We start from the raw sequence: 14,371 nt of genomic DNA on the forward strand, positions 1-14,371 counted from the left end.
AGGCTCAAAGATGTTGGATCATAACATGATGTCATGATGTCGTATGATGTCGCATGATGTCGTCACTTTGACTTAAGCTCCGCCCACTTTGACACAAGCTCCGCCCACTTTGACTTAAGCTCCGCCCACTTTGACACAAGCTCCGCCCACTTTGACACAAGCTCCTCCCACTTTGATTTAAGCTCCTCCCACTTTGATTTAAGCGCCGCCCACTTTGACTTAAGCTCCTCCCACTTTGATTTAAGCTCCGCCCATTTTGACTTAAGCTCCTCCCACTTTGATTTAAGCTCCGCCCACTTTGATTTAAGCTCCTCCCACTTTGATTTAAGCTCCTCCCACTTTGATTTAAGCTCCTCCCACTTTGATTTAAGCTCCTCCCACTTTGATTTAAGCTCCGCCCACTTTGATTTAAGCTCCTCCCACTTTGATTTAAGCTCCGCCCACTTTGATTTAAGCTCCTCCCACTTTGATTTAAGCTCCTCCCACTTTGACTTAAGCTCCGCCCACTTTGACTTAAGCTCCACCCACTTTGACTTAAGCTCCTCCCACTTTGACTTAAGCGCCGCCCACTTTGACTTAAGCTCCTCCCACTTTGACTTAAGCTCCTCCCACTTTGACTTAAGCGCCTCCCACTTTGACTTAAGCTCCGCCCACTTTGCCTTAAGCTCCTCCCACTTTGACTTAAGCTCCTCCCACTTTGACTTAAGCTCCGCCCACTTTGACTTAAGCTCCGCCCACTTTAACTTAAGCTCCGCCCACTTTGACTTAAGCTCCGCCCACTTTGACTTAAGCTCCGCCCACTAACTGTCTAAGCCACTCCCACTTAGACACAAGCTCCGCCCACTTTGGCTTAAGCTCCGCCCACTTTTACACAAGCTCCGCCCACTTTTACACAGCTCATTAACATACAGCTCATTAGCATGAATCTCATTAGCATGAAGCTCATTAACATACAGCTCATTAACATACACACAGCTAATTAACATACATCTCATTAACATACAGCTCATTAGCATGAAGCTCATTAACATACAGCTCATTAACATACACACACAGCTAATTAACATACATCTCATTAACATACAGCTCATTAACATACAGCTCATTAACATACAGCTCATTAACATACAGCTCATTAACATGCAGCTCATTAACATGACCATTCACATTCACATTCACATATGCCCAGGAGCTCAGATGTCACTGCTGGTTATTCCACACCCTTGTGACCCCAGGTCATAGAGAGATGTTAAATCCATTCTATCTGGTCTCCACAGACTAATATCGACTCGCGCGTGCATCCACTATCTTCACCCTTCTTTTTTTTTTTTTTTTTTTTTTTTTTTTAAGTCGAACATGATTTTTTTTGCCACTCCCATTGACTTTTATGATCGTGAGATCACGCTGAATCCAAAACGGGGTAGGGTTAGCATGATGCCTTTAGCATGTGGCTAATTTGCAGGAAGCTCAATAACATCACGTCCCGGGGTCGTAGAGGGCTGGGGTTAGGCTTCAAATGACCGTGTAGACCTAAGGAACAGAAATATGAAAACCGCGTGTTTCTACCACATTCATAGCCAGAGTTATACGTCCCGTAGTGTGATAGCATGTGATAGCATGTGGCTAACAGTGCAGAAAGCTCAATAACATCACTTCCCGGGGACTGGGCGCTGCTACTGGGAGGTAGAGAGGAGGGGAGGAGGGGCTGATATAGCAGTGACATATAAAGGAATCAGCAGGAGAGGACGGGGTGGTGACTGTGGGTTGGGATACCATGACAAGTCCTGGAGTCTGTTCTGCTCTGACACCTCTGACAGTTACTCTGCCTGGCACAATAATAAGAGTACTGCCATACCTGTCCCCTCCTCTGGCTCCAGCAGAGTAGGAGTGTATCTGGACTGGCCGGCCGGCACTCTGTCCTTCTACTGCGTCTCCTCTGACACACTGACCCTCCTGCACACATTCCACTCCACATTCACTGAGCCCCTCTACCCAGGGTTTGGGCTTTGGCACCGTGGCTCTTCAGTGACCCTGTGTAAACTAGTCTAAAGGAGATCACACTGAACACCTAAGGCTCAAAGATGTTGGATCATAACATGATGTCATGATGTCGTATGATGTCGCATGATGTCGTCACTTTGACTTAAGCTCCGCCCACTTTGACTTAAGCTCCGCCCACTTTGACACAAGCTCTGCCCACTTTGACACAAGCTCCTCCCACTTTGATTTAAGCTCCTCCCACTTTGATTTAAGCGCCGCCCACTTTGACTTAAGCTCCTCCCACTTTGATTTAAGCTCCGCCCATTTTGACTTAAGCTCCTCCCACTTTGATTTAAGCTCCGCCCACTTTGATTTAAGCTCCTCCCACTTTGATTTAAGCTCCTCCCACTTTGATTTAAGCTCCTCCCACTTTGATTTAAGCTCCTCCTACTTTGATTTAAGCTCCGCCCACTTTGATTTAAGCTCCTCCCACTTTGATTTAAGCTCCTCCCACTTTGATTTAAGCTCCGCCCACTTTGATTTAAGCTCCTCCCACTTTGACTTAAGCTCCTCTCACTTTGACTTAAGCTCCTCCCACTTTGACTTAAGCTCCGCCCACTTTGACTTAAGCTCCGCCCACTTTGACTTAAGCTCCTCCCACTTTGACTTAAGCTCCGCCCACTTTGACTTAAGCTCCTCCCACTTTGACTTAAGCTCCGCCCACTTTGCCTTAAGCTCCTCCCACTTTGACTTAAGCTCCTCCCACTTTGACTTAAGCTCCGCCCACTTTGACTTAAGCTCCGCCCACTTTAACTTAAGCTCCGCCCACTTTGACTTAAGCTCCTCCCACTTTGAGTTAAGCGCCTCCCACTTTGACTTAAGCTCCGCCCACTTTGACTTAAGCTCCGCCCACTTTGACTTAAGCTCCTCCCACTTTGACTTAAGCTCCGCCCACTTTGACTTAAGCTCCGCCCACTTTGACTTAAGCTCCTCCCACTTTGACTTAAGCTCCGCCCACTTTGACTTAAGCTCCGCCCACTTTGACTTAAGCTCCGCCCACTTTGACTTAAGCGCCGCCCACTTTGACTTAAGCTCCTCCCACTTTGACTTAAGCTCCTCCCACTTTGACTTAAGCTCCTCCCACTTTGACTTAAGCTCCTCCCACTTTGACTTAAGCTCCGCCCACTTTGATGTAAGCTCCTCCCACTTTGACTTAAGCTCCTCCCACTTTGACTTAAGCTCCGCCCACTTTGACTTAAGCTCCTCCCACTTTGACTTAAGCTCCTCCCACTTTGACTTAAGCTCCGCCCACTTTGACTTAAGCTCCGCCCACTTTAACTTAAGCTCCGCCCACTTTGACTTAAGCTCCGCCCACTTTGACTTAAGCTCCGCCCACTAACTGTCTAAGCCACTCCCACTTAGACACAAGCTCCGCCCACTTTGGCTTAAGCTCCGCCCACTTTTACACAAGCTCCGCCCACTTTTACACAGCTCATTAACATACAGCTCATTAGCATGAATCTCATTAGCATGAAGCTCATTAACATACATCTCATTAACATACACACAGCTAATTAACATACATCTCATTAACATACATACAGCTAATTAACATACATCTCATTAACATACAGCTCATTAACATACAGCTCATTAACATACAGCTCATTAACATGCAGCTCATTAACATGACCATTCACATTCACATTCACATATGCCCAGGAGCTCAGATGTCACTGCTGGTTATTCCACACCCTTGTGACCCCAGGTCATAGAGAGATGTTAAATCCATTCTATCTGGTCTCCACAGACTAATATCGACTCGCGCGTGCATCCACTATCTTCACCCTTCTTTTTTTTTTTTTTTTTTTAAGTCGAACATGATTTTTTTTGCCACTCCCATTGACTTTTATGATCGTGAGATCACGCTGAATCCAAAACGGGGTAGGGTTAGCATGATGCCTTTAGCATGTGGCTAATTTGCAGGAAGCTCAATAACATCACGTCCCGGGGTCGTAGAGGGCTGGGGTTAGGCTTCAAATGACCGTGTAGACCTAAGGAACAGAAATATGAAAACCGCGTGTTTCTACCACATTCATAGCCAGAGTTATACGTCCCGTAGTGTGATAGCATGTGATAGCATGTGGCTAACAGTGCAGAAAGCTCAATAACATCACTTCCCGGGGTCGTAGAGGGCTGGGGTTAGGCTTAAAATGACCGTGTAGACCTAAGGAACTTAAATATGAAAACCGCGTGTTTCTACCACATTCATAGCCAGCGTTATACGTCCCGTAGTGTGACCCCTCCCGGGGATAATAACGTATGGTTCCCCGCGGGTTAGGAGAACAATTCCAACACCCCCGGATAGACCAGAGGACAGGGAATCTAAAACCATTTGAATGGTGTCTCTACGACCTTCCTATCACCCCCCATCACCCTCATCATCTCATCATCACACACACAGGCCCACACAGGCGCCACTTCCACTTAGCACCACTGGAGGGAGACAGACACATATACCTGAGTGAGCCTGGCAGCACTCAGCATCTGCACTCATGCTCCAGCCGTGTCCAGTGTGTGTGTGTGTGTGTGTGTGTGTGTGTGTGTGTGTGTGTGTGTAATTTATTGTAATGTATCCAATTGTATTGATTTGATGATTATTTTGGACCTCTCATTCAGATGCCTGTGAGCTCACACTGGACCCAAACACAGCATACAGCTGGCTCTCTCTGTCTGAGGAGAACAGGAAGGTGACACTGGGGGGAGAGCAGCCGTATCCTGATCACCCAGAGAGGTTTAAGCACTGTCCACAGGTGCTGTGTAGAGAGGGTCTGACTGGCCGCTGCTACTGGGAGGTAGAGAGGAGGGGAGTGGGAGGGGCTGATATAGCAGTGACATATAAAGGAATCAGCAGGAGAGGGAAGGGTGGTGACTGTGGGTTGGGACACAATGACAAGTCCTGGAGTCTGTTCTGCCCTGACATCTCTGACAGTTACTCTGCCAGCCACAATAATAAGAGAACTCTCATACCTGTCCCCTCCTCTGGCTCCCACAGAGTAGGAGTGTATCTGGACTGGCCGGCCGGCACTCTGTCCTTCTACTGGGTCTCCTCTGACACACTGACCCTCCTGCACACATTCCACTCCACATTCACTGAGCCCCTCTACCCAGGGTTTGGGCTTTGGCACCGTGGCTCTTCAGTGACCCTGTGTAAACTAGTCTAAGGGAGATCACACTGAACACCTAAGGCTCAAAGATGTTGGATCATAACATGATGTCATGATGTCGTATGATGTCGCATGATGTCGTCACTTTGACTTAAGCTCCGCCCACTTTGACACAAGCTCCGCCCACTTTGACTTAAGCTCCGCCCACTTTGACACAAGCTCCGCCCACTTTGACTTAAGCTCCGCCCACTTTGACACAAGCTCCGCCCACTTTGACACAAGCTCCTCCCACTTTGATTTAAGCTCCTCCCACTTTGATTTAAGCGCCGCCCACTTTGACTTAAGCTCCTCCCACTTTGATTTAAGCTCCGCCCATTTTGACTTAAGCTCCTCCCACTTTGATTTAAGCTCCGCCCACTTTGATTTAAGCTCCTCCCACTTTGATTTAAGCTCCTCCCACTTCGATTTAAGCTCCTCCCACTTTGATTTAAGCTCCTCCCACTTTGATTTAAGCTCCGCCCACTTTGATTTAAGCTCCTCCCACTTTGATTTAAGCTCCGCCCACTTTGATTTAAGCTCCTCCCACTTTGACTTAAGCTCCTCCCACTTTGACTTAAGCTCCTCCCACTTTGACTTAAGCTCCGCCCACTTTGACTTAAGCTCCGCCCACTTTGCCTTAAGCTCCTCCCACTTTGACTTAAGCTCCTCCCACTTTGACTTAAGCTCCGCCCACTTTGACTTAAGCTCCGCCCACTTTAACTTAAGCTCCGCCCACTTTGACTTAAGCTCCGCCCACTTTGACTTAAGCTCCGCCCACTAACTGTCTAAGCCACTCCCACTTAGACACAAGCTCCGCCCACTTTGGCTTAAGCTCCGCCCACTTTTACACAAGCTCCGCCCACTTTTACACAGCTCATTAACATACAGCTCATTAGCATGAATCTCATTAGCATGAAGCTCATTAACATACAGCTCATTAACATACACACAGCTAATTAACATACATCTCATTAACATACAGCTCATTAGCATGAAGCTCATTAACATACAGCGCATTAACATACACACACAGCTAATTAACATACATCTCATTAACATACAGCTCATTAACATACAGCTCATTAACATGACCATTCACATTCACATTCACATATGCCCAGGAGCTCAGATGTCACTGCTGGTTATTCCACACCCTTGTGACCCCAGGTCATAGAGAGAGATGTTAAATCCATTCTATCTGGTCTCCACAGACTAATATCGACTCGCGCGTGCATCCACTATCTTCACCCTTCTTTTTTTTTTTTTTTTTTAAGTCGAACATGATTTTTTTTGCCACTCCCATTGACTTTTATGATCGTGAGATCACGCTGAATCCAAAACGGGGTAGGGTTAGCATGATGCCTTTAGCATGTGGCTAATTTGCAGGAAGCTCAATAACATCACGTCCCGGGGTCGTAGAGGGCTGGGGTTAGGCTTCAAATGACCGTGTAGACCTAAGGAACAGAAATATGAAAACCGCGTGTTTCTACCACATTCATAGCCAGAGTTATACGTCCCGTAGTGTGATAGCATGTGATAGCATGTGGCTAACAGTGCAGAAAGCTCAATAACATCACTTCCCGGGGTCGTAGAGGGCTGGGGTTAGGCTTAAAATGACCGTGTAGACCTAAGGAACTTAAATATGAAAACCGCGTGTTTCTACCACATTCATAGCCAGCGTTATACGTCCCGTAGTGTGACCCCTCCCGGGGATAATAACGTATGGTTCCCCGCGGGTTAGGAGAACAATTCCAACACCCCCGGATAGACCAGAGGACAGGGAATCTAAAACCATTTGAATGGTGTCTCTACGACCTTCCTATCACCCCCCATCACCCTCATCATCTCATCATCACACACACAGGCCCACACAGGCGCCACTTCCACTTAGCACCACTGGAGGGAGACAGACACATATACCTGAGTGAGCCTGGCAGCACTCAGCATCTGCACTCATGCTCCAGCCGTGTCCAGTGTGTGTGTGTGTGTGTGTGTGTGTGTGTGTGTGTGTGTAATTTATTGTAATGTATCCAATTGTATTGATTTGATGATTATTTTGGACCTCTCATTCAGATGCCTGTGAGCTCACACTGGACCCAAACACAGCAGACAGAAGCCTCTCTCTGTCTGAGGAGAACAGGAGGGTGACACTGGGGGGAGAGCAGCCGTATCCTGATCACCCAGAGAGGTTTAAGCACTATGAACAGGTGCTGTGTAGAGAGGGTCTGACTGGCCGCTGCTACTGGGAGGTAGAGAGGAGGGGAGTGGGAGGGGCTGATATAGCAGTGACATATAAAGGAATCAGCAGGAGAGGACAGGGTAATGACTGTGGGTTGGGATACAATGACAAGTCCTGGAGTCTGTTCTGCTCTGACAGTTACTCTGCCTGGCACAATGATAAGAGTACTTACATACGTGCCCCCTCCTCCCGCTCCCAGAGAGTAGGAGTGTATCTGGACTGGCCGGCCGGCACTCTGTCCTTCTACAGCGTCTCCTCTGACACACTGACCCTCCTGCACACATTCCACTCCACGTTCACTGAGCCCCTCTACCCAGGGTTTGGGTTTGGGTTTAGGGTTTGGGACGATGGCTCAGTGACCCTGTGTAAACTAGTCTAAAGCCCAGTTTATGCTTCTGCGTAAAATCGACGGCGTAGGCTACGGAGTTGTTTAAACTTGAACTCTGTGTTTACACTGTGCTGCCCAGTCAATAAACATGTTTCCGTATGACTTCTAACTTCTCTGGGCGTGAGACACACGCATTTCAACCCGTTCACACGCCGTTAGCCCAATATTGCTAGCTTATAGCAAAGAGTCTTATAGCAAAGAGATGGTAGACTCGCCAGCCAATGAGGGGGCTCTTCACGAGTGCTTCGCCAACCAATCAGGTAGCGGTATTGCCCTGCCTTCCCCTACCATCCTAGGTTTCGCAAATTCGCGTACGCGGCAGTGCCTACGCAACAGTAAGCTCTGTGATTGGTCCGCTTGGTAGCACATGATTACGACTCTCTCGTTGGCCAAAATGCGGAAGCCATGACAGAAATGTCATTTACTTTTTCTGTAATTACTTACAGAAGAGATCACACTGAACACCTCAGGCTGAAACATGATGGATCATAACATGATGTCATGATGTAGTTTTACACACATCAAGCTTCATACACTTCATACACCCTGGGTCATCCAGGGGAGAGGTCCCCAGTTTGAGCCCTGCTGGTTACATCAGTCCCACTCTGACCACTAGAGGGCAGCAGTGTATGTACATAAGAGTCAGTCACATTGGGTATTTGAGCTGTGATGCTGTATTACGTAGCCATGTGTCCCTTGTGTGTAGTGTCAGTCCCACTCTGACCACTAGAGGGCAGCAGCACAGGTCCTGTGAGATGGAGTCTCTGACTGTAAAGTCTTCAGGACTGTGTCAGTGTAGGTTTATACTCCTGCCTCAGATCCTGTCTGCAGCAGTTGATGACAACCAGTTGGTTATTTGCTCATTGTGAAATATGTGAAAAGTCCAATAGACTGACAAATCAGAAGCATTAATTTTTTTTGTATATTCTTTTATCACCTTTTATTATTATTTTATTAGAAATGCAAGTGATGGTGAAACAATCCAGATGAATCATTATATTATCAGTCAGACTGGTGATGAACTCTGAGACCCAGAGTCTCTGACCCTGAGGAGAGAGAGTGGATGTGTGTAAGAGTTGGTCAAGTTGTGTGTTTGAGTTCAGATACTGTATTGCCTCTGTGTTTTAGTTGTAATTATTACAATAACTGTATCATCTTCTGCCTCCTCCTTCTCATTCTGACAGAGGCGCCATAGTGGCAGCACTAGTCTACTAGCCTGAACTAGCCCTATAGTCCTTCATTTTAATATGATGATGATGATGATGATGATGATGATGATGATGATGATGATGACTGTGTCAATATCAATAAAGTGTTTGTGAAACAGAGACCTGTGTGACCTCATGATGACTCTACACATGTCAGAGAGGCATATCTTGTTCTATGTGATGTATTTCTTTGAATCATATCATCTTTGTACATTGAATACATCCACTTCCCTTAGCAACGTCTCTTAACAACAAGCCTTGTGCGTTCGCAAATGCGTCCCCCTTCCCCTTGCTCCAACACTGACGGCTGATTCCTGCCGACCAGCACCAAAGCAAGAGTTGACATGAACAAGAAGACTAACTTCAGTGAGATATCAAAGTCAAAAGTCACTTTATTGTCCCATCACTGGGAAATGTGTATTGGCCTTACACCCCACAGCAGCCAACACAGACCAACAGACAGTACAGCATGTTCAAACACAGACAGACAGACAGACAGTACAGCATGTTCAAACACAGACAGACAGACAGACAGTACAGCATGTTCAAACACAGACAGACAGACAGACAGACAGACAGACAAAACAGCATGTTAAAACACAGACAGACAGACAATACAGCATGTTCAAACACAGACAGACAGACAGTACAGCATGTTCAAACACAGACAGACAGACAGACAGACAGACAAAACAGCATGTTAAAAGACAGACAGACAGACAGACAGACAAAACAGCATGTTAAAACACAGACAGACAGACAGACAATACAGCATGTTCAAACACAGACAGACAGACAGACAATACAGCATGTTCAAACACAGACAGACAGACAGACAGACAGACAAAACAGCATGTTAAAACACAGACAGACAGACAGACAAAACAGCATGTTAAAACACAGACAGACAGACAGACAATACAGCATGTTAAAACACAGACAGACAGACAGACAGACAATACAGCATGTTCAAACAAAGACAGACAGACAATACAGCATGTTCAAACACAGACAGACAGACAGACAATACAGCATGTTCAAACACAGACAGACAGACAATACAGCATGTTCAAACACAGACAGACAGACAATACAGCATGTTCAAACACAGACAGACAGACAGACAATACAGCATGTTCAAACACAGACAGACAGACAGACAATACAGCATGTTCAAACACAGACAGACAGACAGACAGACAATACAGCATGTTCAAACACAGACAGACAGACAGACAGACAAAACAGCATGTTCAAACACAGACAGACAGACAGACAGACAATACAGAATGTTCAAACACAGACAGACAGACAGACAGACAATACAGCATGTTCAAACACAGACAGACAGACAGACAGACAATACAGCATGTTCAAACACAGACAGACAGACAGACAGACAGACAGACAGACAAAACAGCATGTTCAAACACAGACAGACAGACAGACAGACAATACAGAATGTTCAAACACAGACAGAAGGCAGCCCTGATTAAGACAAGAGTGGAAATAAAACGATAAGCAAGATATGTTCACATTCATCTGGTGCAGTTTAAAAGTTGAACAGAAACCGGAATAAAATAATTTTTAAATGTGTGGAATCTAGAGCGGGGGACTCTGAACCTCCTCCCAGAGGGCAGCAGGTCAAACTCTGCATGTAGGACATGGGAGGGATTCGTGAGGATTCTATTAGCCTGTCTGAGAGTAGCCTGTTCAAAAATAGACTGCAGGGATGAGTGGTCTTTCACCCCTATGATCTTCCATGCAGTCTGCATCAGTCAGACCAGTTTGGACCTTAGTTGTACAGATAGGTTACCAACCCAAGATGTAATGCCGTATCTGATGAGACTCTCAAGACAGACTGGTAGAAGAGTAGCATACATTTTTGGTCAACACCATGAACTCTAAGGCGGCGTAGGAAGTGTAGTCGTTGTTGTAATCTGTTACAAAGGCTGTCTACATGAGTGCTCCAGGTGAGTGATTCGTCAATGAAAACCCCAAGATACTTGTAAGAGGCGACGTGCGAGATGGATTGTTTGTGGATGACCACAGGCCTGTGGTCCCCAACACCTCTGGGGTCGAACACCATCCCCTCAGTCTTCTTAACATTTAAAACAAGGCAGTTAGCATCACACCATTTAACAACCCTCTGGATTTCAGAATAATAGTCATTTAGGTCACTGTCCTTTTTAATTAAAGCAAGGATGGCAGTGTCATCCGAAAATGTAATAATGCGATTGCTAGGGTAGGTGCTTCTGCACTCGTTTGTGTATAAAGTAAAGAGCACAGGGGAACTGACTACACCCTGTGGAGCACCAGTGCTTATGGTTCTGAGTTCCGAAAGAGTGCCATTAACACTGACCCGCTGTGTGCGGTTAGTTAAAAAGGAGTGATACCATTTTATAATGAGGGGGTGGAGGATATTAAGCCCATTTAACTTCTCAATTAAAAGGTGCGGCTGTATCGTGTTAAATATCTAGCTGGCTAGCTAGAAAACCAACTGTGTGGGATTTACAAATTACTAATGATTTACATATTGAGGAGTGCATGTCAACACTCACTCATTCTTTTAATTCAGTCGAATATTGAAGAGAGGCCTGCTATGTGGCCGTGATGATGGCGCCCTCATGTGGTTATAAGTCAGTACTGCAGGGTATCAGATGACGTAAGCGCAGTCACAAAGGGTTGTTCATTCAATGTACATTGTTAGTTTTGATCTCAGTCATTTCAAGGATTTTTAATAAATAATGTTAACTCATTCATAAAGACAAGAAACAGCTACACTGATTTCGTTCACCGTTTAATTACAATAAAAGTGTTAGACTAAGTAAGTGACGTAACAGGAGGTACTAGGAGGTACAGGACCCCTGCCGCTAAGACAAACAGACTAAAGGACAGCTTCTACCACAGGGCCGTCAAGGCCCTGAACACAGAAAAGGCCTAAGTTCTGGCCCGGACGGATTGTATGGCAGCTAGTGCTGAGGCACAAACATGTACATTTTCAAGCCTGCAAACTGTGACACTTTAAAATAATGTGAAAAAATACTTTCTTGTGAAATATGACAACCCTAGTTGACTATCTGTGCAGTATAGTACAGTGGATTGTGTACATAGCCTCTATTGATGTAAACCAGCGTACTAACCTTTTACTGTACTAACCTGTTACTGTACTAACCTGTTTGCTGTCTAATACATCTAGCGGACAGTCGACGGCTGGTCAGAAACAAGGTTTGGCTTTATTAGAAACACACGTGCTAGTTTGTCTTCGGTGACGTCAGAGGAGTGACGCGTGCCGCTGATGGACAGACTGATGGACAGACTGATGGACATATGTCACGTGATTTGATTGAGGAATCGTCTACGACACTTCAATGAGCTCGTCTCCGTTCATGTATGTGAATAATTCATCTTTAGTGGTATTATTAATGTTAATGTTATTAATGTTAATGTTATTAACGGACAGTTATTTTAACGCAGGGATAATGATGATCAACATTAAATACCTGCGCATGCGCAATCCCCTCCTTCGATAACTGGCCGTTTGCTTGACTCCCCTTGAGGACAAGGCAATCACTGATTTGGCATTATATATATTAGTAACACAATGAGGGGAAACAGTGGAAGTCTATGTCAGGAAGGAAGAGACCTCATTGATATGCAGGTGGTTTTGATTGGCGAGGTTATATGACAGTTGACAGTTGTCACACTATGAGATGACGTGTTTGGTAAAGCTCATTCCGCTGATTGCGTTTTGTATCTTCTCATCCTCATCATGTTACTCGGTAAACATTAGTAAATTATAGCTAACTTACTTATATAACTTACTTATATAACTTACTTATATAACAGTGTTCTGCCTGAAGGCCCACCGAGCTTCTCTCTGAGCTCCAGACAGCGTTGGTATCCAGGTAACTGTCCGTTCCACGGCTTGTCTTAATCAACCAATAGAACAACGGGACATTGGAAATCCACCAGTCAACATTTTTCGAGTTGCCCAAATTAATAATAATAATAATAATAATAATAATAAATTTAATAATAAGCTCTCCTCGTGTAACGGCCCGTCTCCAGGTGTCTCCTCTACGATGTTGTGCTCGGAGACACAGCAAACCTTCTTGCGATGGCACATATGGATGGGCCATCTTGGGGGGGCACTTATTTAACCAAAAACCGTTATCTATCTAACGTTACATATATTAAGGCTGATTTGTGACTGATAGTTATGCATTTTTACATGTCTATTTCCCCGCTTTAATGGCATATGACGCCCGAAATGTAAGTTCAGTCGCAAAGTTGTTCCAGTGTTGTCCTACATCAGTCACTGGCAGGGTCGGAGCAGGTTCATAGCCTACAGAGCTATTATAACCGTTATTCTGCCGTCCGACAGTGAAGCATTGAGTATGTGTTAATATATTAAAATCAATGCTATCTTTAACTAATAGTATAGTTACTAGTATCATATAGTACAATTATACCTAATAATATTATATAATATAGATCGAATACCGGACACTTTATAATAAAGTTATGTGTATTTATGTAGTTTGAAACATTTACACATCCATATACAACACAAATATACATTGTGTAATGTAAATAAAGTATATTGAATAAAACGTGTATTTGTTTCTACATCACTGGTAATATTGTTTTATCTCTTGACTAGTATGTGAAATTATATCAGACATGACTTTAGAACACTGTGGAATTGGGCATGTACCTATTTTGTATGTATATGTTTTGCATTCGCGCGTCCTCAATAATAATCTAATTTTGTGATGTCACCAACATTCATAGCCTACAGGTTCATAGCCTACAGAGCGCCGTTATTCTGCCGTCCGACAGTGAAGCATTGTTCTGTTTTATTTGATGACTTGTTTGATCGATTGATCCGATAGGGTCAAACTTAAGTTGTGAATGAGTCGCGAGCGTCAATGCTTTTGATGACGTATCAGGGTCTTGAAGGGTCGTCCCATTTCATAGGGAAACATTTCAACCACTACGGCTTGTGGCTCTGTTCAGAGGCCTTGGCTCCAAAGCGAAAACGAGTCATAGGGGTAGAAAGGATCGGGCCTAATTATAAGACATTTAAACCAGGGGTAGACAAATCTTTGCACCCCACTGTATATAATATAATAATAATATTAATATTAATAATTTCACCCTCAAATGTGCATGTGTGTTGTAACAAATCACTGGGTGACAGACAAGTTAAAGCAAAGCTTTTTATTGCAAGTATTAGTGAAATATACACTTCAAACTGAAGCAAAGCAACACTAAAAGGCCATTTACCGAAAATAGAGTTATAAAACAAAGAGTCATTTAAAACGGAAATATAGACCTGTTGGTA

General features: G+C 44.8%; 1 protein-coding gene across 1 annotated transcript; it reads left to right on the top strand.

The window, feature by feature from the left end:
* Positions 1-36: 36 nt before the first annotated feature.
* LOC308166215 (stonustoxin subunit beta-like) lies at positions 37-7,804 on the top strand (the record flags this gene model as incomplete). The annotated part of the gene is made up of 3 exons (XM_080540479.1): positions 37-41; positions 5,036-5,190; positions 7,260-7,804. The coding sequence occupies 3 exons, from the start codon at positions 37-39 to the stop codon at positions 7,802-7,804; spliced, it is 705 nt and encodes a 234-aa protein (XP_080396605.1).
* Between the last annotated feature and the right edge of the window lie 6,567 nt (positions 7,805-14,371).

The sequence above is a fragment of the Nansenia antarctica genome (genome assembly GCF_963989245.1).
Source record: "Nansenia antarctica genome assembly, chromosome: 10".
Lineage (NCBI taxonomy): Eukaryota > Metazoa > Chordata > Actinopteri > Argentiniformes > Microstomatidae > Nansenia > Nansenia antarctica.